The sequence below is a fragment of the Teleopsis dalmanni genome, chromosome X, assembly GCF_002237135.1.
Source record: "Teleopsis dalmanni isolate 2A chromosome X, ASM223713v2, whole genome shotgun sequence".
Taxonomy (NCBI): Eukaryota; Metazoa; Arthropoda; class Insecta; order Diptera; family Diopsidae; genus Teleopsis; species Teleopsis dalmanni.
In genome coordinates this window covers 38,537,606-38,562,700 of record NC_051848.1, presented here as the reverse complement: position 1 = coordinate 38,562,700, position 25,095 = coordinate 38,537,606, and the positions used below count along the sequence as shown (strand labels likewise).

At 30.2% G+C, this 25,095-nt stretch overlaps 2 protein-coding genes across 3 annotated transcripts; one reads left to right on the top strand and one right to left on the bottom strand.

Annotated features, from left to right (window-relative positions):
• Window positions 1–1,864: 1,864 nt before the first annotated feature.
• On the top strand, window positions 1,865–13,891 carry LOC119689344 (D-3-phosphoglycerate dehydrogenase). The gene is made up of 6 exons (XM_038104161.1): window positions 1,865–2,176; window positions 5,018–5,068; window positions 11,074–11,228; window positions 11,647–11,866; window positions 11,937–12,069; window positions 13,360–13,891. Exons 1-6 carry the CDS (start codon window positions 2,093–2,095, stop codon window positions 13,713–13,715), a joined length of 999 nt encoding a protein of 332 aa, XP_037960089.1. The 5' UTR covers window positions 1,865–2,092; the 3' UTR covers window positions 13,716–13,891.
• Window positions 13,892–17,596: 3,705 nt separating this feature from the next.
• On the bottom strand, window positions 17,597–24,436 carry LOC119689202 (ribosomal RNA-processing protein 8-like). 2 transcript variants are annotated; one of them, XM_038103979.1, is made up of 4 exons: window positions 24,353–24,436; window positions 21,588–21,803; window positions 19,530–19,931; window positions 17,597–18,314 (listed from the first exon to the last, which is right to left on the bottom strand). In XM_038103979.1, the coding sequence occupies exons 2-4, from the start codon at window positions 21,798–21,800 to the stop codon at window positions 17,679–17,681; spliced, it is 1,251 nt and encodes a 416-aa protein (XP_037959907.1). In that variant the 5' UTR covers window positions 21,801–21,803; window positions 24,353–24,436; the 3' UTR covers window positions 17,597–17,678. The 2 variants fall into 2 exon arrangements, with proteins under 2 accessions (XP_037959907.1, XP_037959906.1); XM_038103978.1 differs by lacking the exon at window positions 24,353–24,436 and adding an exon at window positions 23,262–23,368.
• Between the last annotated feature and the right edge of the window lie 659 nt (window positions 24,437–25,095).

Below are 25,095 nucleotides of genomic sequence, written 5' to 3'. Positions count from 1 at the left end.
TACTATATATATTAATATATTATATGTATAATATATATTAATAACTAAATAATAATATATATAATAATAAATAAATAAATAATAATATATATAATTATAAATAATAATTAATAACTAAATCAATAAATGAATAAGTCAATATCGAATAAATATAAATAAATATTATAATTTAAACATTTAAAAAATTTATATACTCTATATAAATGTATAAAAAATATATATATAATATATAAATATATTAAATATATGAAAACGTTTCCGATTTTACTCTTAAGAAAAGTTGAATAAAGTTTTATTATCATTGTTAACTATTAGTGTTTCTTCTTTAACAAGGTGTGGAGACCTTTGTTAAAAATTATATTCGAAGTATATCCGAATGTTTATATAGTAACCAGAATCATGTTCACAATTCCAGTCAGCACAGCTTCTGCTGAATGAAACTTCTCAAAGTTAAAATTGTTTAAGACCTACTTGAGAAGTATAATGATTCAAGAGAGACTTTCTCCTTTGGTAATTCTATAAATTGAAGCGAAAATAGCAGCTGGTGCAAATTATGATAGAATTTAAAAAAAAAACGGATTAAAGCTAAAAATAAGAAAACTCATTTATTTTAATTTGTTTATTATTTATAAACAAAAGTTATTTAAGCCAGTGCACTTGAGAACTTTTAGTGTTTCTTAAGTCGAGGTATTTTCAAAACCCCACTTTATGCCTTGACTGGAGTATTGTTTATCAGTTCATCAGACTAAGCAATAATTGAAATCAGATCTGCATACCTCCCGCGGTGCCTGTAACCATTGTGAGATTTGATAACGCAGTGTTGTTAAGTCTGTCAGTTTTCGCTCAATCCTTTATGTATTTTTTGATGGTACTTTGAAAAGTCTTCTCAGAGCCTGGGTTTGCGCAGTTTCTACCTGGCAAATAGTAGTGCTTGAAGCTTTACTGAACGCTACACATCCATATAGAAGTGACGGACGATATATATTAGAAGTGTATATATATTAGTTTCCTGTTTTTAGCATTGAGATTTTTATTTCTGAATAGTGGTTGGAGGTGATGAAGAATTTTGGCACAGCTAATTCTTTTCAGTTGAACATGTTTAAGGCATGTGATTCGTTTGTCCAACGTGATGCCGAGATATTGAACGCTATTCTCCCAGTTTATTACCATATCATCCACTCTCATTCTCGACGGATTCTGTCTCCGTTATAAACTTACGCGTTATAAACAGAGCCTAAGTTATTTCATTATTGATTTTTATTTTCCATTTCTGGAAATACTCCAGAATGAGGTTTATATGTCTTTATTTTACTTTGATTCGTCATATTATTGAATGTAATTTATTTAATTTTATAACTGGATAATGAAAGGGGCCTCGAGTTGGTCTAGCTCCGCCATTGCTGGACAGCCCTGGTTTAGAGCAAGTCCTTATCTGTTGCTGAGGATTGGTTTATACTAGATTTAGACTAGTTCAACTTTCTGCAGGGTTAGTTGTGCCATACTTGGTTTACAATTTTTTCCTTACTCCTCTTAAGCATTTACAAATTGATACAATAACAACAACAACAATATTCAGTTGTTTTTTTTAAAAGAGATAAGAATATTAACGAAACAAAAACAATGTGTGGAGATTCATATTTATTGCTCATATTAATGTTACAGCAGATGATAACAACGACAGATGAGCCGAGCCAACAACGGATGCTGAATTGATGCTGAAGAAGATAAAAAATGGTCGCAAAAAAATTGCTTAAAAAATAATTTCCTTAAATAAATAAATTTCCTTCAATAAAGAAAATAAAGAATTTAATTAATTTGCACATCGCTTGCGCTTAAACTGCAAAAATATTTTCCATTGTTGCATTTGTTGTTCAGTGTTCAGTCTTCAGTCGATCTTTGCACTTCGGTAAATGAGGTTCGCTCTCGCGTTGTAAGTTGTGCTTTAGACTTTTACGCCGGCTTCATTATCAATTCCGTCCCAGTCGTCAAGTGCTTACTATATACTTTTTTGTGGTTTCGCAAGTTCTTGCATATTTTGCTTTACCAGAATTTCCAAAAAAAAAAAAAAACAAAAAAAACAAATAAGTAAAAAATGCCGGTTGACATAAGAAACGTGTTGGTTTGTGATGCTGTGGACAATGCTTGCGTTGAACTTCTAGAAAGTCATGGCATAAAAGTTAGTGAACTTGTTTTTTTTTTGTTTTTTTTTCATTTGCATAATTACATATTTCATTGCTTTATATATTAATTAATGCATATATGTAAATATTTTTATTTATTTATTTAAAAGTATTTAATTGTACGTTTTATACTGAGTAGCGATCGCTTTAGTATGAATTAAGAAGGAATATATCATCTATATACTCTATATATCTATATCATCTATATATATACTTATATTAGATTGCAAGTTTTTAAATTTGATATATTGCACCAGACAAAACGTGATCTTATTTTGTGATCTACTTAACCCTCTAATGGCAACAATGGATGTTCAAGCACATGTGGTCGCTATACTTAAATATGCTTATTAATTATTATTATTTTTATTATGAAATTTAGATTTTATTGTGTTAATTATTGAGAATGGATCACCTTTTTTGACCTATCAGCACGAATGCATTAATATACATACATATTTATATACATACGTACGTAGCAGTATCGACTTTTTATCATCGGATGATTTATGATGAAGTCAGCAGAGTTCAATAAATATTTATGTTTTATATTTGACTTTTTGCTTATCACAAAAAAATCGATCTAACCACGTCCGTGAACGTTCGTCTACTTAACCCATTAAGTATCATAGTAAATAGTAAAATAAAACAAGTTTAAGTAAATGAGAAGAGTTTAATATTTATTTGAAAGTTTACTCTCACATTATCTTTATCTAAAATATATAAAATATTCTTTAAATATCAAAAAATATCCAAAACTAGCCGTGTGGAGCACCACACGGTGGTCCGAAATGGGTTAAACACAAACTTTTATCATGCAGTTTTAGATTGATAAATCTAGGGTGGGGTAACTTTCTTAATCGAGATTTACTTTTAGTGTAATTTCATTTTCGATTAGTAAATTTCGAGCGAAATGTAACCTGAAATTGATTGCTGTTTTATATGACTTGATAGATAAAGAGTGATTTGATTCGATATATGTATTTATGAAAAACATAAATACCTACTAAAAGTGCATCCACACCAAAGCGAAGGCATCCACAGAATACTCTAAAAACGTTAGAATGGACAACAAACGTTGTTAGATTGAGAGTTCAATTAGAAGTAATCCAGATTTAGTTTTAGCGTTAATTAAATAAAAATTTAACGATGATTTTTTAGAGTGTACCTTAATCATATATATGAATGAATATGATCGAAACTATTATAATGTTGAGCCTGGTTAAGTCAGTGTACTTGAGCACTTTTACTCTCTACTAACTGCGAGGTTTCTTCATAACCCCATTCTACGCCTTGACTGGATTATTATTTATCACTACATCAGACTAAACAATAACTGATCTCAGATCTGCATACCTTTCCGAGGAGCCTGTAACCATTCTGAGACTCGACAACGCGGTATTATAAGCCTGTCAGTATTCATAAATAGGGCTCTATCCGTTATGTAATTTTTGATTGGATCAATCTTGAGATCCCTAAGGATGTCATTCGTTCTAATGTACCATAGCACATTGAAAAGCAATATTATAGTAAAAAAAGCCTTAGGTCATGAAACTAATGTTTTTTTCAATATAGTGTTGTTATAGCACACAAGAAATTATAAAACAGATAACATGATAGGATGGATATTGATTGTGTGAGAGAGGAGGAGACTATTTAAGAATTAGAATTGTTAGGTAGATGGTTGGGATTTAAATTGAAATTAACCAAATTTACGGCGAAGTAATCTAGCCACTTTTATGAGTAGGCTTCAAATATCAATTGGACTCGACTTAGTGTGTGGGTGTTGTGGTGGGAAGGAAAATAATTGAGCATCACATACTGGACATTGACACAATTATGCGTGACAAGAAGCTGTTTAGCACATGACTATATCGTAGGACTCAATTGATGTAGGTTAGTTCTTGTTGTATGGGAAAGCCGTCGTTCTTTCTTTGAGATGTTAGGCGGGAGCTTATTAAAATTTTTTTGTTGCAATGCAACTATGATTGTGGAGTATAAAAGGAACATGCTTGGGAAATTAGAATGGAACAGGAGGTAATAGTGTGCATAAAATATTCAAGTGCTAACGAAACAGAGAGGAAAGTATTTAGTACTTTCTCAGTACTAGTACTATAGTATATAGTGTATAATATATTATGTGTAGTATATGGAAAACTAAAACTGTTAGTCGCACAAGTTTACTCGGCCGCGCCAAAACAATCGGTTTTTTAAATCCGACTTAACTCGAAGGAGTATAGTGATAGGTTTATTAATTACAATATATCAAGTGTTGAATTGGTTTTCATAAAAATTCAATTTATTGCATTAATTTAAAAAATACTTTATACTAATTTTCAAATACATGAATTTATTAGTCATATAACAGATATAGTTGATAAAGTGAAATTGAAATCGTGTTTCCAAACATACCTTTACCGTAAGTGGTGTATTAGAGATATATTTCTACTACTAATCTTTAGTATAGCTATAACGCCGTTCTCAAACCGTTGTTTGGGAAAACATAACACACCACAGAAAGTATCATATTAGAACTAAAGTATAATATATATATAAACACTAAAGTATAATTAAATTACGATATTTTAGTTCATTAAGTAAAGTTAAATTAAGTTATTATGGTCAAGTATGTAAGTAAGTTAGTTTATTATAGTTAGAACTTTTTAAACATATTATGTTATATTTGAAGAACTTGATTCCATATAGTCTATTTATCTTTATATAATATTTAAACTGAATACACATATTTATACACTTAGGTAATGCCTATATAATATACTAAAAATTATTTGATATTTGATTATTTTATAATTAATATTATTTATTTTTTATTTTAGGTGTCCTACAAATTAAAGTTGCCTCTAGATGAATTGTGTAAGGAAGTAAAGGTAAAAATAATATAAATAAATTTCGTTAAATAATTTAACATTATACAATATTGTTCAATGTGTGATTTTATACGTCTTAATGTTCACATAATATGTTTTTTCGGTAACTCGTAGTTACCACTGACCATCTCTCTTCCGATTTTGGATTGCGGTGTGCAAAATTCTTTTATTTTACTATCGAAGTAGCCAAGGGTAGAATATTTTGCGGTGCCTCCCACTTAAAATACTATTCAAAGTAATATTTTACATAACAAAGAGAGGGCCAATGTGGTAATGCTCCTCCATTGATGAGATATATATGTCAAAATAGTCCTATGCAGCAATATCAAGCTCTACAGAAGATTCTCACATTAAATAATTTCTGATTTTAATGTGTGGACCTGGTTGAGTTAATTCAAATACGTGATGATAAGATGATATATACTCGTACGTATCTGTATTGAAGAACTATATTGTGGAAAAACTTTTCCTTTTGATTACTTTTGTCTTTTGAATTATTAAACTAAGAAAATTAAAAATGGTCAATAAACGATTTGCTCGCGGCATGAATGTGGACCTACGAAATTTAGATTCATCCACAAAGAATAGCTTTTACGATTGCATTAATACTCTGGTATTTTTTAATATTGACCTTAGCGTGTAAAATGCCTTATACTGAGAAGTGGAATAGGTTTGTACTGATGATGGTGATAGTGGTCAGAATTTCTATTTATTGTTATTGTTAGTTGACATCTATTTCGTGTGATCGTGTAGATCACGATTCTTTACTTATGTAATGACTATTTACATGGAGTTGTGCTTGAAACTCAACTGTATATTTATTGACAGTTTCGATTAAACTATGTTAGTTCGACCAAGAGTGGTAGATAATATATATTTCACATTCATATTTTTAAAATTAAATCAACTAAACAATTTGTTAGCAGTTTATTATGACAGAGTACTTTCGGAACAAATAACATGAATTTTTTTAAAAGTCAGTACCCCCTTTCTTAGGTATTACTAGGGACGTTAGCTGTAGATTTTGGAAGTGAAGAAGAGAAGAAGAGGAAACAGCAGAACATATACTGTATCACTGTGGGGTGATCTTGCCAGACTCAGATTTCGTTCGGTATTTATCAACTGCCTATACCCTTATAACGGCAATATCTCTCTAAGCGATATAATGGCATTTTCAAACGTTTCAAAATCTATCTATCTATATCCCATTCTTTCCTTTGCCATAGAAAACTTTAACATTATGACACAATTTTTCTTCTGTCACATTAAAACAAAAAAGAAGTTATGATTGCAGCTAATCATTTTAAAGTAAATCGAACAGAGAAACGCCGATTACTTTTTATCTAACCCAATATTTTTCCTTATTTTTTAATTAGCTTTCGTTTTTCTTTATTTATTTATTTATTTTCACTTCTCTTGCATATTTTATTTTTTTTTAAATCGGTTCCTGTAATATTCGAACATATTTTTTTAATCACTGATAAAAACTTAAACAGACAAAAATAAGTGTTTTGGGTTAATGAACCTTCCCGAATAATAAACAAGTGCCTACGCAATTCTCTTGAGCGGCAGATAAGCCGAAATACGGAACAACACAGCTATTTTGATATGCAAACAAAATACATATATAGATGAATATATATACTTTTATATTTATATATAGATGTATATGTATCAATACACTTTATATATACTCGTAACAAATTAGTGAACCAAATATCGGATTATCACAAAAAGACTGGTTCAAGCACATTTAAATGTTTTTTGCAGTTGCTTATCAATTTATGTGAGGACCCATCTCCGCTGGACTCAAACGTCCAAAAATAAGCAATGCACTTACCTCTTTCCTATTGTGCAAATAGATTTATTTTAAATTACTCCGTTCATTGAGGATATCTTGTTTTCATTATTAAAATTTGCATAACAACAGGATATAAACATTTTATATTTTCAATTTTAATTTAATTGCAAATTTTTTGAAAATCTTTTTTATTATTTTTTATTTTTAAGAAATTTTCATCATTTTGCAGTTAAATTACTTGGGCGCATTCGAAGAACAGATACTTTTATTGCAGTTGCATTATATCATTTAAATAAACGGACAGACAGACGGAAATATATTTTTACTTGGTTCCATTTAATTCAAGCAGATTAAATATAACATATATAATATTAAAAAGGAAATTGATATTAATTAATATTATTATGGAAGAAACAGGGTCATACGTTGTGATTTGTAACGTCTAAATTGGAATCCCTGAAGAAATTGGTATCATAATTCAGCTTGGGAAAAGGTTCAATATATTATAAAAATAAGTTTTACAATATGATTTTTTTTTACGATTCGAGACCTACTTTACTTTGATTAGAACCAAATGAAGATTCCGTTTTTCTTTTTTTATTTCACACATTACAATTTTTATAACATTTACAGAATAGTATGAAACCATCTTCTTATACATTCATCCCAATCAATACGTTTATAAGAGCAATCCATAGATGTTATATTAAGTTGATTCACTAAGTCAATCATGATTAAAAAACGATGGGCGTCTAATTCACGAACAATACTTAACCTGGTATATATTTCTTTAGTTAAAAAAATCAATTGCTGGGTATTTATTAATGGTTTAGTAGGTGGAAAACTCTGTAAGCTGATAACTCACGGATACTATCTTTTAGGAATAATTTGTAAAATAAAGTTCATAGCAGTCAGATTGTAAAAGTCCATTGTGTTGTAAATCACAATTCAATATTTTACAAAAAAATTCGACGTCTTTTGAGGAAGCTGAGAATGTTTTGAAGACGTTATAGAAGCCAATAACTACTCTGTAATTTGTTATTTTAGTTAAAATCAATTTCTGGATATTTTTTAGACAATATTATTTGTTTTTTTTTTTTTGTTCTGTACAGTATTTGAACTCACTGTTACTATCTTTGAAGAATTATTTATAACAAGATTCGCAGCACTCAGACAAGTTCTGAAAGTCCATTGTACTATATATCTGAACTTACAAAACTTGTTAGCTTTTTTTTTTGAGGAAGTGGGGAGTGTTTGGAAGATGTTAGGAGAGCTATTATTTTAACCAGTAACACTTTTGAGCTTGAAAACTTAAAGTCTTGAGATGGCGGGCAAAAACAAGGTTCGACTTATGGAGACTTCGAGTTAAAAAATTTTTTTGTAATTGTATGTTAATTGCTCTCTAAACACTGTTGCACTTTATCTCGACTTTAGTTTTCCAAATCAATATGCTCCCTTAAAAATGGATTAATTCATAATCTGCTTTAATGATATTTTAGATTAATCCCTACTCCGCTTCTTCACCACACCTTAACCCGTGATACGATAACTCGTCCATAAATCGCTATCCATAATGTCGATAAATATTGTACAAAGCAATTTACACTCATAAACTAAACTAATCAATACTTTAGCATAAGTGTGACGTTTACTTTATTGTAGACATAAATTAAAAAAAAATCTATTCCTGAAAGTATCTAGATTCGTTTCACGCGATAGGATGATACTACTACTATATAACACAAAGAGTCAACTTATACGCCGCTCATCAGTCTGCAATAAAAGTAGAACTAGCTAACGACAACTCCGTTTCTATTCACTTTTTTAATGGTTATAAAAGATATTATCATAGTGCCGTTATTTTTTATTATAGCTAAGAGAATATTCTAGGATTTTTTACACTGCATTTGTTTATTGAATGAAATAAGTGCTGTTAAGAAGAATACACGATACCTACATAACATATATATCGGAAGACGCGAATTATGTTAATATTCGATGTAATGGTATATTTTTATAGCGATGTTCCAGAATGTTTAAGATGTTTTAATATTTGATTATATAGAATACTGACCTTCGAGTACCAAACAGTAAGTCAATCCATTTTACAGATGAAGACGTTGAATATTTTCAAGACATATATATGATACGAGAAAAGTAGAAAAAAGACAAAGTTCGTTCTTGAAATTGATGCAAGTATATTTAAAGTTCACGTTCACAATTTTTATTAGTTAACGTCAATTAAAATTTAATGCACTTCACCGATCTGATGGTCTAACAGGCGGAAGGCACGACTACATATAGATTGCTACTTTACTTGGTTGTTAATAGTGGAATGAGAATGAGAATAAAAGGTCGGTCGAACTGTAATAAGGGTGAGATACCACATGAAGATTTCGTAGATTTGAAGAAAATTTGATTGAGCACAGGAAACAAATTTTAGAGTGGTGGTCTTCTTATATAATACATTAATTTGCACGATGTAGAAGCGTGTCGAATAAATGTCGGCTGGTGTTTTCTTTAGTGTATCGGCTTAAGTCTTTTAAACGGTTACTATACCCATAGAATATTTTTAATACATTCAATAGCAAATGTTGCAAGGCTTACTGCAGTTCTCTCTGGTATTTAAGTACTCATTCAGAGAAACTGCACACTTACTGCATACTTACTCTAGAAGTTGTGGAAACTTGCAGGAAAAAGAAATATGTTCTCTGTGAACGCCCAGATTTGGTCCCCAGAAGAAATTGGTATTTGGGAAAGTACTTTTTTAACAATTTGTCACAGGCTGTTTATCGATAAGGAATTTGGCTAAATTATCCAAATTCGATGGATTGGATTTAGTTTATGTATTTAATATCTTAACGTTTCTTACGAGATCTGCTAATCTGCTACTATAACAAATCTAAAATGGGAATGTCAGTAGTTTTGATAAATAAATTGGCGTACTAAAGTGTAAATCTCAACTTCCTATTGCGTATAATTCTGGTTGAATACGATGAGTTAAATGTCCTAAGATTTTCAAGATATGAAGATAGAATTATTCATAAACCATTTGATACTGTTAATTGCAATCTAGGTGCACAATGTTCTTGAATCGTAAAAGGAAACCGACATCATCTTTAGGCTTGTGCCACTCAAATTTTAACGTTCCGGTTTGGACGTTGTTGAAAACTTCATTCAATTTATTTTTGAGGGATTAAGTATCCCTAATGATAGCTTTTAAACTTTGAACAATTTTTGTTTGTCAGTTAACTACGGATGCGATAACTCTGCTACTATATCAGGCATATCCCTAAATATTTTCTTAAATATCTATTTTTGATATATCCTGCTTATTTAAAAAGATGCCTGGTATTACTTTTTTTTTTTGAAGTGTACTTTGTAACTATGAACCTTTGTTGATATTGGTTAATATTTAATATATTTTTTGTATTCTAAAGCAAAGCTTCAACTACAGCAAATAAAATGTGTGCTTTTAAATGAATACACTCTGTATTTGTAAGATTTTTTTCTAAAGTATATAATCTATATTTTCTCTGTGCAGTACGGATACAATTAATCGGAATAAATTATCCAAAAGCCTAAAGGCTTTGAGCTTCATTTTAGTAAAGTGCCGCTTAACAGCTTTCGGGAATAATTAAATAAATTAAAGATACTTGTAGTTGCGTGTCATTCGTACATTGTAGTTCAGTCGATAACCTTACGAGGACATCCTGGTGGGAATTGAAATTTTCTTGGCTTTTATTCCATTTGGAGAATAACTATTGAATCGAAAGAAAAGCAATACTTAAAAATGTGAAACATTTTCAACAAAATATTTTGAATTTACTAAGTGCTAACTCTTTTTTGTAGTACTTTTTGTGTTTGTCGTGCGATAATTGAAGAGATAATGCAAGTGACGTTTTTTTAAAATCATTTAAATAATCAAAAAATATTATTTATTTATCAGAGAATAAAAAATTGTGCGGATTCTTTTATTGGAAAAATATTCATTTAATACATTTAATTGCATCTACGCAATATTTTTTTGTTAATTTATATAAAATACTATAGTTGTTGATATAGATTCGCTTGGTATAAAATACTGGATATTAAATGCTCTTATATTATACTGTAGTTATTGCCTCTAAAAAATAAAATTTATAATTTATTTAAAAAAATTATTAAATGTATAAATTATTAATCTGAGATATCATTTATATAGAATTACGATGCTGTTATTGTACGTTCGGATACTAAAATCACTGAAGCAGTTCTGGAAGCAGGTGCTGGTCACTTGAAAGCAGTAGGCCGGGCAGGTGCTGGAGTGGATAATATTAATGTAGAAGCAGCAACTAAACACAATGTCTTAGTACTCAAGTAAGCATACGGAACGCAAATCGAACATGTTAATAGAATTGATTTATTTATGTTATTCTTCCCAATTTATATAAAATTAATTGGTATAGCATTGGCAACTGACACATTGGCAATTCTCTATATACCCGTAGTATTGTTTTCTGTTTATTAACATATTTTCCTTTAATTTTAGTTATTAGCATAAAAAATAATTTGCATAATCACACACGAAATTCATTTGTTGCTGTCTTCCAAATTTGTCTAGTCAAAATAACTCATACCCACCACTAGACGTATTTGCCTGTTGCTCACGCATCCTGGTCGATTGGACCACGATTGATTTTTTTAAATATGTATATATATATATATTTATATATGTGCGAAATATATGTATATTTATACAAGTTTTGTTAAATTTTAATCTATTGCTACTTTGCAGCACTCCGGGTGGCAATTCGATATCAGCTTGTGAACTGACGTGCATCCTAATTGGTGCTTTAGCACGTAATGTTATACCTGCTGGGCAAAGCATGAGAGAAGGACGTTGGGATAGAAAATTGTATAACGGCACGGAACTGCATGGCAAAACATTGGCCATTCTAGGTTTGGGCCGAATTGGACGTGAAGTTGGCATACGCATGAAAACGTGGGGCATGAGGGTAATGTGCATAAATATAAAAAAAATAGCTTAATTTATGTTTATTTATTACTTTTATTGTATGAATTTAGATTATTGGTTACGATCCAATCACAACAGACTCAGAAGCTAAGGCGATTGGTATCGAAAAGATGAGTTTAGAAGAAATTTGGCCTTTAGCTGATTATATCACCGTACACACACCATTAATACCAGCAACAAGAAGTAAGTATGAACTTAGTAAGTAAGTATGAACTTAGTGACGCGGGTTACTACAACAACAACAACATGAACTTAGTGACCAAATTTAGAATGTTGCACTGGCAAAGCGATCCCAGTATTAATATTTAAGTACTTTTACCATATATAGGTATATACTAGGTCGGTACTATAAATACTATAAATTATATATATATATATACTAGTTTTTAAATTTAAAAATTAATAGTACTTTTAGCACACATCACTAAAAGGCCATCAATGTATTTGTTGAATACTCATAAGTTATCAAATTTATAATATAATATATATAATAAATAATATATTTATTTATATTTTTGATTTTATTTTATTTTATGTTTATATATATATATATTTTTATAGGTTATATTTATATAAACTATATTTTTAAATCCTACTAAAAATGGGTTTAAATATTTTACTAAACAAAGTGTCGGTTAAGTTAGGTTGGAGTGAAGATCTTGTGTCCAAAGTCCACTTAAGCTCAGTTAATTGCCTATTGTGATACAATGGATAAACTTTATTCAGACACAGATCAGAAGTACTTCCAAAAAGTTCACAGTGATTAGTATACGAACAATACTGGAAGACACGATTCCCCCATTCAAGTCAAATTGAACGAACCTGACAAGTTTGAAAACGATGAGAATTAAAGAATGCTTTATATATAGTACGCTTATATATAGTAAGTTATAGTACGCTTGCCTATTATATATAAGAGTTCAATACATATACATTTGTGGATTTGAAGTTATATATTACCACGCCGATCACAGTTATTTTACTTCTAATATTCTAACATATATATAAAGCTAGAATTACCTAAAATTCATTATTTGTAAATTTCATTTCAATTAAGCAATTGTCGGTGAGCTTAAAATATGTCCCTTTTTCAAAAGACTAATTCATAGGAATAGGAATAAACAAGGTACCAGCTCCCAAAGGAGCGGAGCAATGCGGCCACAATTGATATTTTGTGCTGTAACAGACCCTAACCGAACAAAAGACATTCTGCCTTTCGAATAAAAGTCAGAATGTCGGCCGTTGAGAACTTCCTAATGTCAGAAGGGGAGAGTAGTTCTCGACCCAGTGACCTTCTCCTGGCCCAGATCAAGGCTGGGCAGTCACAGAGAATGTGACTGAAACACTATATTTAAGTTACTGTGACTGCATGCAAGTAGTTTTGTCTGATCATTATATTTGTACTGAAACATTAATACTAACTGAAATAATACAAATGTTGATTTTTTTATATTATTATTATTTTTTATTTAGATTTGATATGTGCTGAAACTTTAGGTAAATGCAAGGACGGAGTAAAAGTTGTTAACGTTGCTCGCGGTGGCATAATTGATGAAGAAGCTGTGCTTGAAGCTCTTAAAACAGGCAAGTGTGGAGGAGCTGCATTTGATGTATATTCGGAGGAACCCCCTAAGTCTGAAGTAACCAAAACATTGATTGCTCATCCCAGAGTAGTAGCAACTCCTCATTTAGGCGCGAGTACCAGTGAAGCGCAAGTACGAGTGGCTGTGGAGGTAGCCGAACAATTTATTGCTTTAACGGGCACTTCTGAGAAATACACAGCATATGCAGGTGTTATCAATAGAGATATTCTTGATTATTACAAATAATGCTGAATAAAGCATTTAAATTCAATTTTCTTTCAAATTTAATAATTCAATGGAAAAATAACTATTTATGTTTATGTTTACCATTAAAATGAATGCAGTGAAAGAATATGGTTACATTTTTGTGAAAATAAACATAAATTAATAAAATAATAAACAATTATGAATTATAAAATAAATGCATATTATTGTTTTATTCAATTATTTTTAAATAACTTTCTATAACTAAACTTATTAAAAAAATTTGTATTTATTAGTGCGTATTATGCCAAGCTTAAGAAAAATATTTTGATAGGAACTGAATTTTAAAAGCTCGATTGAATAAATTAATTGCCTTGAACAAACAAAAACTTTCAGTAGAATTAATTTATATTTCAGAAAAAATATATGTTAATTCAATGCCCACTCATTAAATGTAATTTAATATTTTAGAAAAATTTAAAATTGTTATTAAAAAATATTAGCATAGTATGCTCTCGATAAACCACACAATTTCTATTCCAAAATATGCCCCTTTTTAAGGGGATTAAAGGATTTCCATGCGCTTGATACATAGTTCCTCTCTACATAGATCCAGAATGTTCTTAAAGTAATTCCTTCGTACTTAAGTATTTCATTCAATACCATGATGTGGTATATCACTTCCCATATCTTAAGGATGCGATCTTGACGCAACAGGGTTTAGCGACCTACTCTGAAGCGAGAAGGGAGCACAATAGACCCGACGGTCGCAGTGCCACATCTCCTAACAATAGTAATAATAATAAGAATGTGATCTAACCAGTGGAGTTTACGTTTTGCTACTTGCTTTTCTATATTAGACTGACATGTCAAATGTCATTAGCGCTCATTGAAGGTTCGTTTTGAGCAATAGATATTTAAAATTTCTCTAAAAAGTGAATCAGGAGTGAATCAGAGGTATCATTGTCATGAGGTAAGACAGAATTAACACATACATTATATATCTTATATTTTAAATATATATTAAAACAATTTTTTTCTTAATGATACACAGTATATCGTCCGGATACATATATCATTCAGAGATAATATTAAGTTACATTTCTGATCACTTCCCTATTTACGAATAAGGAAACTGTATTATTAGTGCAGACTTCCAAATCCTTTGCAGCTGAACTATCCTAGCTTAATTGAGACCAGGATATAGTCATGTGCTCGTTTGGTACACAATGCATTAAAAATGGATGGTGCTGGTGCTGGTGTATATGGACCAAACACAAGAATTTCGGAGCCATTGGGCAAATTACCAGGTGTCTTTCAAGCTAAAATTTACGCAATCAAATTAAGCGTAAGATCCAAAATCTTCAAAAAACTGTCTGATTCGACAATTGTTATTTACTCTGGATGTCAGGTTGCTCTTAAAGCTCTGTCTTCTTGGACTTTCAAGTCGAAACAGTTCCAATGTGTAACAAAATGTGTGCAACACTACCTTCTTGATGTTAAGCATTTGTTTTCTTACCTACAATTGACCTTTGGATCCGTGACTAGATGTATTCGTCTCGATTGTGATTGACTTCAATTTAAGTCCCACCCATCCTCAATTTACTCTTACTCCCAATTAATCTCCTCGTCTCTGACACAACTAATACCCATCCACATCCTAACCCATGTATTCAGCATATAATTTCTTTCAGATCTCTGCGGGTTATAACAACAACATCACTTGAAAGTTGGTATTTTAACTAGAGGAATGTTTGCAGTATTTTTATAGGTGCTAATTTAAACTGGTAGTTATTCTGGAGTATCGAGCGGAAGGATGGCACTATTTTTAAAAATTAATAAGAACATTTTAATAAAAATGTGTAATTATAGAAATTGCTGATTGAAGTGACGTACCTACTTACTGTAGGTAACAATAAATATACTTCTGCACTTCTTCATTAAGAAGAAGTCAAAATAACTTGTTCCATGTATAGTCGTATGAGATGTTTAGAAATATGCTTCACAGATGCAGGGGCAATGCATAAACTCTCTCTATAAATAATACATGAGAACAATAAAATTTCAATTATTTGCAATTCTCAGTTAAAAAAGTATTCAATTTCGGTGAAAATAATTATTTTTCATTATTGTTTGAGAAAGTTTTTATCGGACCTCGACTCATTTATTCAAATTCGTTTTGCAGTTTCGATGCATTTGTGCATTTTCGAACACAAATTGCAAATGTTGAACATTCAAAGCCTAAATTTATTCGAAGGACTTTTATCATGAAATATTCTCAAAAATGCATTTAGAATTTAAAATTCATTATAAAATCGTTAACGTTGATTTTGTGGGATTGCCAGAAGGAGAAATAGCATATAACAATATTCAAAATTGCGTTCAAAGTCCGACCAGAATTTATTTGAATTTCGAAAATTAACCATTATTAATCTGAAATACTACACTGTCTGAAAATACAGCTGCAATTATAGGTATTTTGATGTTATTTCTATATTTCAAAATTGAATGAATTATCTTCTATTTTGTTTTTGTTTTTTTTTTTTTTTACAGTTAGTAGAAAGCATATAACTACAGTGTGAGACTTGACCCCACTAAATCTTTTTCTCAGCAATGTATTGCGAACAGATTTTAAGCAAGAGATCGTAAAGGATGATGTTGGGAATCTCATTCCAGAATATAGGGAAAGAAATTAAGTAGATGATAGAAGGGTTAACATTTATCAAGTAAATGTATCTAAGCCATAAAGAAAAGGTGTGCACAGATTTCTGATGTTGGTAATTTTGTAAATGGAGTTGTTCTAACTTTGTTAAATGGATTATTTAAGAGTAAACTCTATGTAGGAAATTACTGTAACTACGATTATACAACGGGATTACAGAGGAGGAGTGGGCAATGCCGTCAAAATGTAGGGCTAGGAACTGGCGAGGTTTGTGCCTCATAAAGTGTAATAGATTAGAGGGCAGGTGATTAGTGCGCAGTAAGTCGGGTGGAAGACTTAACACCTTCAGTGAATTTCACGAGCACTAAAACAAAACAGATTTGTTTGCGGCTTTGTTTTCTTAGTATTCGTTTCCACTCGTGGCGCATAGGACCGTAACAATCCTCTGAAACTGCACCCAGTGAGGTGCTTCTCTGCATATAACCTATGAAATAAAACTATTTTAAGGCTATATCTATTTGGAATCCTGGTTAACATGTAGTCACAGTAGTTTTTATGTAAACAACATCAAAACTGCAGATTGAGTAGTTCGAAAATCGGTCTATTAAATGTGCTTCAGTTCTTGAGGTGACACAATTTCGAGCTTTTAACCTTACGTCTTCAGTATATAGAAATTATGTATTGCTATTTGTCCATCCATGTCTACGGATGAACATGTCTTGTTGTCTAATCTAGATTTATGGTAAGTGAGATATCTTGATATGCATATTGTATTATGAAATCGATAGATCTGTTATCATTTAGTATTTCTGTATATTTCATTAAGTATTTTTTTTTTAAATATTCAGTTGATTTAAATATTTAAAGCAAAAAAATATTACATATTTTAGTCAGACTTAGATTTTCACTAGGTACGACTTATATTCTTGTTTATAGAGTAACACAAAAATGGTTAGTGCAGTAGAAGCTTTTTTGAATATTTTCCATAAAAATTGTGTAGCTTAATAATACTAAACGTTTCAAGGATTCAAAGTTTTCCAATTATTTGAAATTTAATTAATTTTTTAATTACCTAAAGTAATGTACAATTCAGGATCGCACTTTATGGATCCTGCTCCTTATAGATATACTTACTTATATACATATTTTAATTTTTTATACAAAATGAAAGACACAGATTTATGTTTTAAATATATATATATTTCTAAAAATATACTATATTTATTAATTAAAACTTTTTTTAAAATATACAATAGCTGCGAATATTGAAATGTTGACCACTGAATTTTGTAAAACTTTTTGAATTTGTATTATTTGTGGCGAACTCCTACATTATGTTGCCGTTAAACTTTGCGGTATTTAGCCACCGTCAAACAGAAAGGCTTTATATACTCTAGGTTGGTGACGCGGCGGGTCTTTTTGAAGACATATTCGTATGATGTTTTATCGACAATGTTGCGACTTTTTAGTTTAAATCCGGCTTTGGCCATTGCATCAGTAAATTTACTACTATTGTCTTCAACACAAAATATATCAATGAGTGCCAATTGCCCCCCTAATTTTAGAATCCTGTTCGCTTCTAATACAGGATGTTGAAAATCCGAACCATGTAAGGAGTGATTGAAAACAATCATATCTGCAGATGAGTTTTTAAATTGACCTTGACTTTGCGTTATTTCATCCACATTCTCAATTATTTGTACTGTTTGGGACATATTTGAAAATGGTTTCGAAGGCATACTCCCAAAAACAAGAACTTTACTATTATAAGGCAAATCACATACAAGTTTGTAAACAAACTGTGAGTTAAGTATCATGCTTTTTGACTCCTTCTTCAACAAACGTGCCAAAGGTGCAGGAAGTTCTGGTGGAGATTGTGGCGTACCCTTTATGAAGTTTAAAACATTGTTAAAAAACCCGTTAAATTTTTTTTTAACATAGTTTGAGATTTGAGGAAATACACTTCTGTCCTGTTCAATCTGTAAGAAAAAATAAATAATAAATCTTAACTATGCTACAGAATTAAAAAAATTTTTAATTATATTTAAAATATAAAATTATTTCTATATAGATTGACTTGGAGTAAACATATAGATACAGCTCTATTGGCTTTTGAATCCAAATAGTAAACTAAGTCTCGAAAACAATGTCCTACGATACAACTGTATCATTAAACCTATATGGACTTATGGAATTAATTTATAGTGTTCAACTTGCTCTACAAATATTGTAAAGATTCAAAGAGTGCAAAACTTCATCACACGTAAAATAACAGCAGCCCCGTGGTACGTAAAAAACTCCAATATCCATAAGGATTTAAACATTCCACTAGTAAAGGATGTTGCCCGAGCACACATAGGGAAATATCATACGAAGCTAAGTGTACATCCCAACCCATATGCCAGACAGGTATTTCCTACATATAGAACTTCACGTCTGAAAAAGAAACCACTATTGATCTGTTGATTTCAATTTGAATTCATTATTATTATTATTATTTAAAAATATATTTTGATAATTTAGTTTAATTTTACTACATTTCTATCTTTAAAAAAAAATGTTATATTTTGTAATTAATTATAATAAATAAATAAATAAAAAATAAAAAAAATTACGAATAACCTTTAAGGCTTTAAATTTTTATATTTAGTTTAAGATTTGAAAATTTAAAGTAAATTTCTTATGTTAAGAAGGATTCAATAAAGCATGAAATGAAAAAAATTTTTTACTTAATTAATTACGATATCGGAATAATAGTATGTTTTCATTGCCATTCATTAAAGCAGCTTATTTGGTTAAGGTCGCTAATGAAGTTGGTTAACCTTACAAAAAGCTTTCCTGCTTTTCAACTTAGTTAAGAATAAATTAAGTGAAATAACACCAAAAATGTCGAATGCAGCATTGCCAAATATATTACTTAAAAGGAAATTTACTAAATTCGACATAAAAAAATTAATAAATTAATAAATTTCTACTAAAAAAACAAAGCTCAATATTATCTGTTAACAATTGAAATGTAAATAAACAAAAGCTCCCCTAGAACTTGTACAGAACTTTCTGACGCATAAAAGCTCTTTCATATATATAAATCAACGACCAATGGAAACGACCAAATCTTAATTGATTAATATAAATTGATTTAGCTGCAATGGGAGAATAGTAAAAGCTTATTAAAGAAAGCAAATATTGTTTACCTCAGTTTCGGATACGTCAACCGTTTCTGGCTCAGACTCCATAGACTCCTGCATAAGTATGGGTTGCTGCTGGAATTTTTGGTTAGTTGCCTTTAATTTGCGCTTTTTTTTAGCCTTGCATATTGCCTTCTTCTTCACTGCACGCTTCTTTTGCTTTGCACGTTTCTTGCGGCGATTTGTTGGACTCGATTCTGGTATTTCACATGGTTGAGGGAGGTATGGACCCAGCGGAAAAATTATATTTCCGATGTTATTCACAGTACTTTCTTCCTTACATGGTTCAAGAGTTGGTTTAGGTTGCTGGTACACTACTCGTTCTGAATATTGTTTACGTTTTTTTCCTTTACCCTTTGTAGTAACGGATGTGTAAACAAAATGCTTAGTGAGGTGTTTATCAGCTTTCTAAAACAAACAATTTGAGATATTTAAGAAATGTATTGAAACTAATTTCTTGTATTGTAAGTAAGTAAATTTAGTTGTTATATAAACTAAACTAATAAAACTCATTTATATAATATAGAATTACTGAATAAAACTACAAGGGCTCGGAAGCCAGAGAAACTAGTCGCTACATCCACGAACTTGAACATGCGGAATATATATTTTTTTAATATTATTACCGTAATACATTTACGAGTTTTAGTAGCAGTAATTACAATCATGGCAATTAGATCCTAGCATCACTGGATGAACGCTCTACGGCTATTCTACGAATTCAACTATCAAACACTGCTTACGAATTCGATTATTTTGTAGAAACTGAATAAAACAGGTGTGATTGTGTAAGCACAAATATATTTTCCTGAAGTAGTCAATATTCTGTATTGCTTCTTTGTGGCACCATTCAGCCTGACATCTGAAGTCATTTTCAGTACTTTTTAAAATCTATATAACCATAAATAAACGAAATTTTCGAACTAGTCGTATAATAAGTCCTCTCTAAAAGCATTCTACCCTCTTTCCTGTTCCCCGTAGTGCTATTTTAACCTAAAATAATCATTGCTCCCAGATGCATTGTACTGTATACCACTTTGGACACTTAATGAACGATCACTTAATCTCTTTGTCAAATTATGAATAGTTGAATGCTTTTGCAAAAAACTATTCACAGATAAAAACATAGTAAGCACTATCGGACTATCTGATATATGGAGTGATTGGAGTATCCAATATCTTACGTCGTTATGGAAAATGCCTGTCCATGATACCTGTATTCAAATTTATGACTTTTTGGTGATTCCTAAATCACAGTAATGCATAACTGATCAACTTGCTCAGTCATTATCGTTAGCATTTTCGCATTGGAGAGCTCTTTTAGCACTGCATTGAGATTATGCTCATATAACAGTAACCGTTATACAAGCATGTAACCATAATTGGCTCAATATATTATAATTTTCACAAAGGTAGAACCATCGATATATGTAAGACTTTTAGAAATATGGAATTTCGTAATGGAGATCAAGAACTTTGCTTTGTAACTTCGTTTTTAATGGGCTGATGCTTGAGATTTAAAGGATATAGCGCCGTCAAGGAGTTAAAACTATCCCGAACCAAATTAATTTGAGGTATAAAAGCTTATATTAGAAAGTTACTTAACCCACCCACCTAATCACATCAGACTGCACATTTAAATTTCAACGTAATTGAGCTAATCCTTTGGTCAACAATGAGGTGGAGTTCTGAAGCTAGGTGTAGATTGGAATTAATCATATTTTTTTTGCTTCACGATCTCTTTCTCGGTTTTTATTTAATGGGATCTCAAATATTACCTTCAATTTTAATTGTCCACAATTACTGTCCTACTATCTTAATATATTCTTATAATTTGTAACTCAATTTTGAACAAACTTTAAAGAAGTGGTTCTCTAGTCCTGCTTAGTTTAGAATATTGAAATATAAGTGATTTGTTCAAAATTTTTTTGCTTTGCTTTCATTCGTGTTTTAAAATGCAAAATCTGTTCGATCCCTCAATCAGATATATAATATTTGAAGCCATAGTCCAAGTGTAAAAAATTTCAAACTAAAATAATTTATTGAAGTATTGATAATACAAACCTGCATAGGGGGCTTAGGCATAAATATTTCAAATATTTTGGGACACCAGTCGACATCGGTTTTACTTGATACTGATTGTTTCATTTGTTTGCGAACGTTGCAGGGTTTCTTGTAATTAGCAGGAGTCTTACGTTTAGCATTTATAGGCTTCCGCTTTTTCTTTTGCCGACCCTTATTTTTAGCACCCTTCATTTTTTTTGGAGTTTTGGCCATATTCTGAAATGATAAGAAATTTTACTACATATTAAAAAATATTCTGTATATTTTTCTCCAATTTTCTCAACCAAATTGGAGCTTTATCACTGTCATGTCCTCGTAACCAAATCATAGTTACAAAGCCATGACGTCAGTGTATTGTGCTATGACAATACCCGGACACAGTTGTGGCTAACCACTGGAAAAATAGCACCGGAGAAAATATAAATATAAAAGTATATATAAACTGTATTTAGCCCCACGCATTTCTGTGCTGATAGTCTAACTTACTTAAATATATTAACTACGCTAATCTATTTATATATAAATTTAATTAATATAAATAATTAATGAAAACAAGATAATGACTTATACTAAATGAATAAATTAATTAATTATAATGAATTAATTATAATAAATAAATTATAATTAATAAATTATAATAAATAAATATGTAAATAAATTTATATAAATAACCGTTACGAATTTTTGTTTTTCGTTATTGATCATGTGAATAACCAATAGTTATTTGAAGAAATGTGTCTTCACATCATAGTCGAATGCATTAATGGTAAGGCTAATGCAGGTACTATATGAAGAACACGAAGAGAAACTTGAAATTCACTGCTTTTGTGGCAGCTGACAGGTGAAAAGATCGACTCTTCCATGTACTTGAAGAGCATTAATTATAGTCGGATAAAAGTTTACATGTCAAGGTGTTTTATCTTCATGGTTACTCTTTTTTTAACTGGTTCTTTATCTTTTGTTATATAAATTTAATATTTAGCATTTTATTGAACACTCCTACGTTGTATTCATGCAGAATATGTATGTATGTTTATATATATTTTTTATTTTAATAATATGTTTATCATAATTAATTTTACAATTAAGCAATTTCTAATCGAACATCATATATAATTATCTTTTTATCGCGTAAAAGTTATATTCAACAAAATTAAAAAAAAAATTGTGAAATTATATCCTCCAATAGAGGCGTTAACCCCGAAAATCACACGTCTCGAAAACGACGAACATAATAGAAATGATATTCACCAACGAGCTGGTAAATAATTTAAACGCGCTCTAATGGAGGCGCTAATCCCGTAAGCGATTTCTTCAAAACAGCGAATATAATTAATATTATATTCCAAATAGGGAAAAATGATAAAATAAACCAATGTTACAGCGACTAGCCCGGCTCAAGTGTCTTAGTGATAGTTGACAGCCGTATTGTATAAACTAAATAACTGTTACAGACAGAACTCTCGAAAATATTCTATAAATGTCATACTAAAGTTTCACTAAATCTATTCCAATATTCTAATTTACCTATTTAATTTTTATAATAAATTCGAGATTAAATTTACAAATTATAAAAATGGCAGCTCTACTTTAAAGGTTCCAATTTACACAATTACTCAATAAAGTTAAGAAATCAAGGCTCAATTTTAAGTTACAGAGTTTAAATGAACTTACATTATTGCATCCTTAATATGTAAAGTATTGATGGACTATAATTCTCTTCCGAATATTTAGCAGCTTAGTTTGAAAAACTTTCTATAGAACTAAATTTTTCTATTACAACTTTTATATATATTTAAAAATTCAATTGACAGATATTTGACAGTAAACTTTTTCTATTCCTATTTAGAAAATGACAGCAGGTTTGCATCTATCAGCATATTACCATATATGTAGTATGAGGTAGTACGATGACATTTTTAAGAGTATTCAAATAGATATAATTGTAATAGTTTGGTATAATATAAAGGACCATATTGACCAGCCGTGCAATAACAAGCTATTGCGACAATTTTGCTATTTGGAAATTTGCTAAATAAGATTCTGCTATATTTCAGCTAAGAAATGAGTTAACATACATAAAGTTATATTATATTAAACATGTTATAAACTCCAATTAAAAGCATATAATTTTTTTTATAAAAATAATATGTATTTAAATAAATAACTAAGCTATAATAGAAACTGTAAATAAAGTCAATAGTAATGTTAAACTATAGGCGTTTTCGGTGGTTCGCTACTGTGGCAAAAAACGCATGCTGGCTTATATTCGCTAAGAGAGGCATTGGCATCACTGTTGCAATTTATTCAGTATTATATTTTGGAAAATAGCAAACATTGCATAAATATAATAAATAATCACTAAATAATTAATATAAATTGAAATTTTATTTGAATATTTGTTTACATATATATGAATTTTGACATATGATTGCAATATTCGTTGGAATTTTCAATGAAGGTTCACAATAGTTCGCTTATTGCGTTGGTAACACTTTTTTCTTTACTGGCCGAAGTGTGTGGCCAGTGTACAACTACTGGCCTAAATAGAGAAAATAGTGTTGTTGTTTTGCATACATTTCAGCCAGTATAGGCCAGCAACTTGCTGTTTTTTGCCATAATTGTGAACCACCGGAAACGCCTTACGTAAAAGAATTCGAATTCAACAAATATTATAAAAGATTTTGTTTTTGCTTAAAGTTCTATTATAAAGATATTAATTCACACAATCACAGTTTTAAGAAATAGTGTTTAAATGAACTTACATTATTGCATCTTTGAATACGGAAAATATTAAGTGATTGAACTTCTTCTCCTAATGTTTCTCCTTATGCAGCTTAACTATTAAAACTTTAAACAACTTTTTATAAAATTATATTGTATTTCTTTCAAAGTGAAAGTGAAACTAAATGCAAAGGTTTGTAAGATGTAAATATTGAAAAATATATACTTTCGTTCTTGTTGTATAGTATTTTATGGTCTTCCTTAGTCCGAAACTAGAATCAGTAATCGTATTGGAGGCATACAACAAATATTATTAATATGATATGCAGTCACATGCTCCACGGAACATTTAAACAATATAACCCATGTTTTCTGAAAGGTGACCGATTCCTCATATCCTCTTAAATTAACCTCTTTCTTAATAAAATAATAGGTCAAAAATAAACCGTTGCCAACAGATGTTATTGGGCTTTTAAAGACAGCACGTTTGAAATAAAATTGTGCTAATGTAGTGATGTGTCGATACGTGTTCATAAATGGCTAAATGTGTGCAGTGCAAAAAATCCCAGAAAATCTCCCATTTGATTTAGCATCAACTTAGCCTAACTCGCACACGTTCTAGTTAAGAAATTTCAAAAAAGTCGGATTTAATAAGCGAGCAGTGTTGTTCTTTCATATGTTATTTTTAAAATAAGCAGTTGTTCTTTTGTAATATGCTTACAAAAGAAAAGGCCGATTGTAGATACAAGAAATATTTATGTTAAAACTTTTTGAATGCTTGTTT

Bases quoted from the DNA above. Each gene is read 5' to 3' on its own strand.
- LOC119689344 (XM_038104161.1), top strand. From the start codon at position 2,093: ATGCCGGTTGACATAAGAAACGTGTTGGTTTGTGATGCTGTGGACAAT. The intron at 2,177-5,017 runs GTTAGTGAACTT...TTTTTATTTTAG, and splicing joins TAGAAAGTCATGGCATAAAA to GTGTCCTACAAATTAAAGTT. The intron at 11,867-11,936 runs GTAATGTGCATA...GTATGAATTTAG, and splicing joins TGAAAACGTGGGGCATGAGG to ATTATTGGTTACGATCCAAT.
- LOC119689202 (XM_038103979.1), bottom strand. From the start codon at position 21,800: ATGGCCAAAACTCCAAAAAAAATGAAGGGTGCTAAAAATAAGGGTCGG. The intron at 19,932-21,587 runs GTTTGTATTATC...TGTTTGTTTTAG, and splicing joins TGCCTAAGCCCCCTATGCAG to AAAGCTGATAAACACCTCAC. The intron at 18,315-19,529 runs GTAAACAATATT...TTTTTCTTACAG, and splicing joins TTGACGTATCCGAAACTGAG to ATTGAACAGGACAGAAGTGT.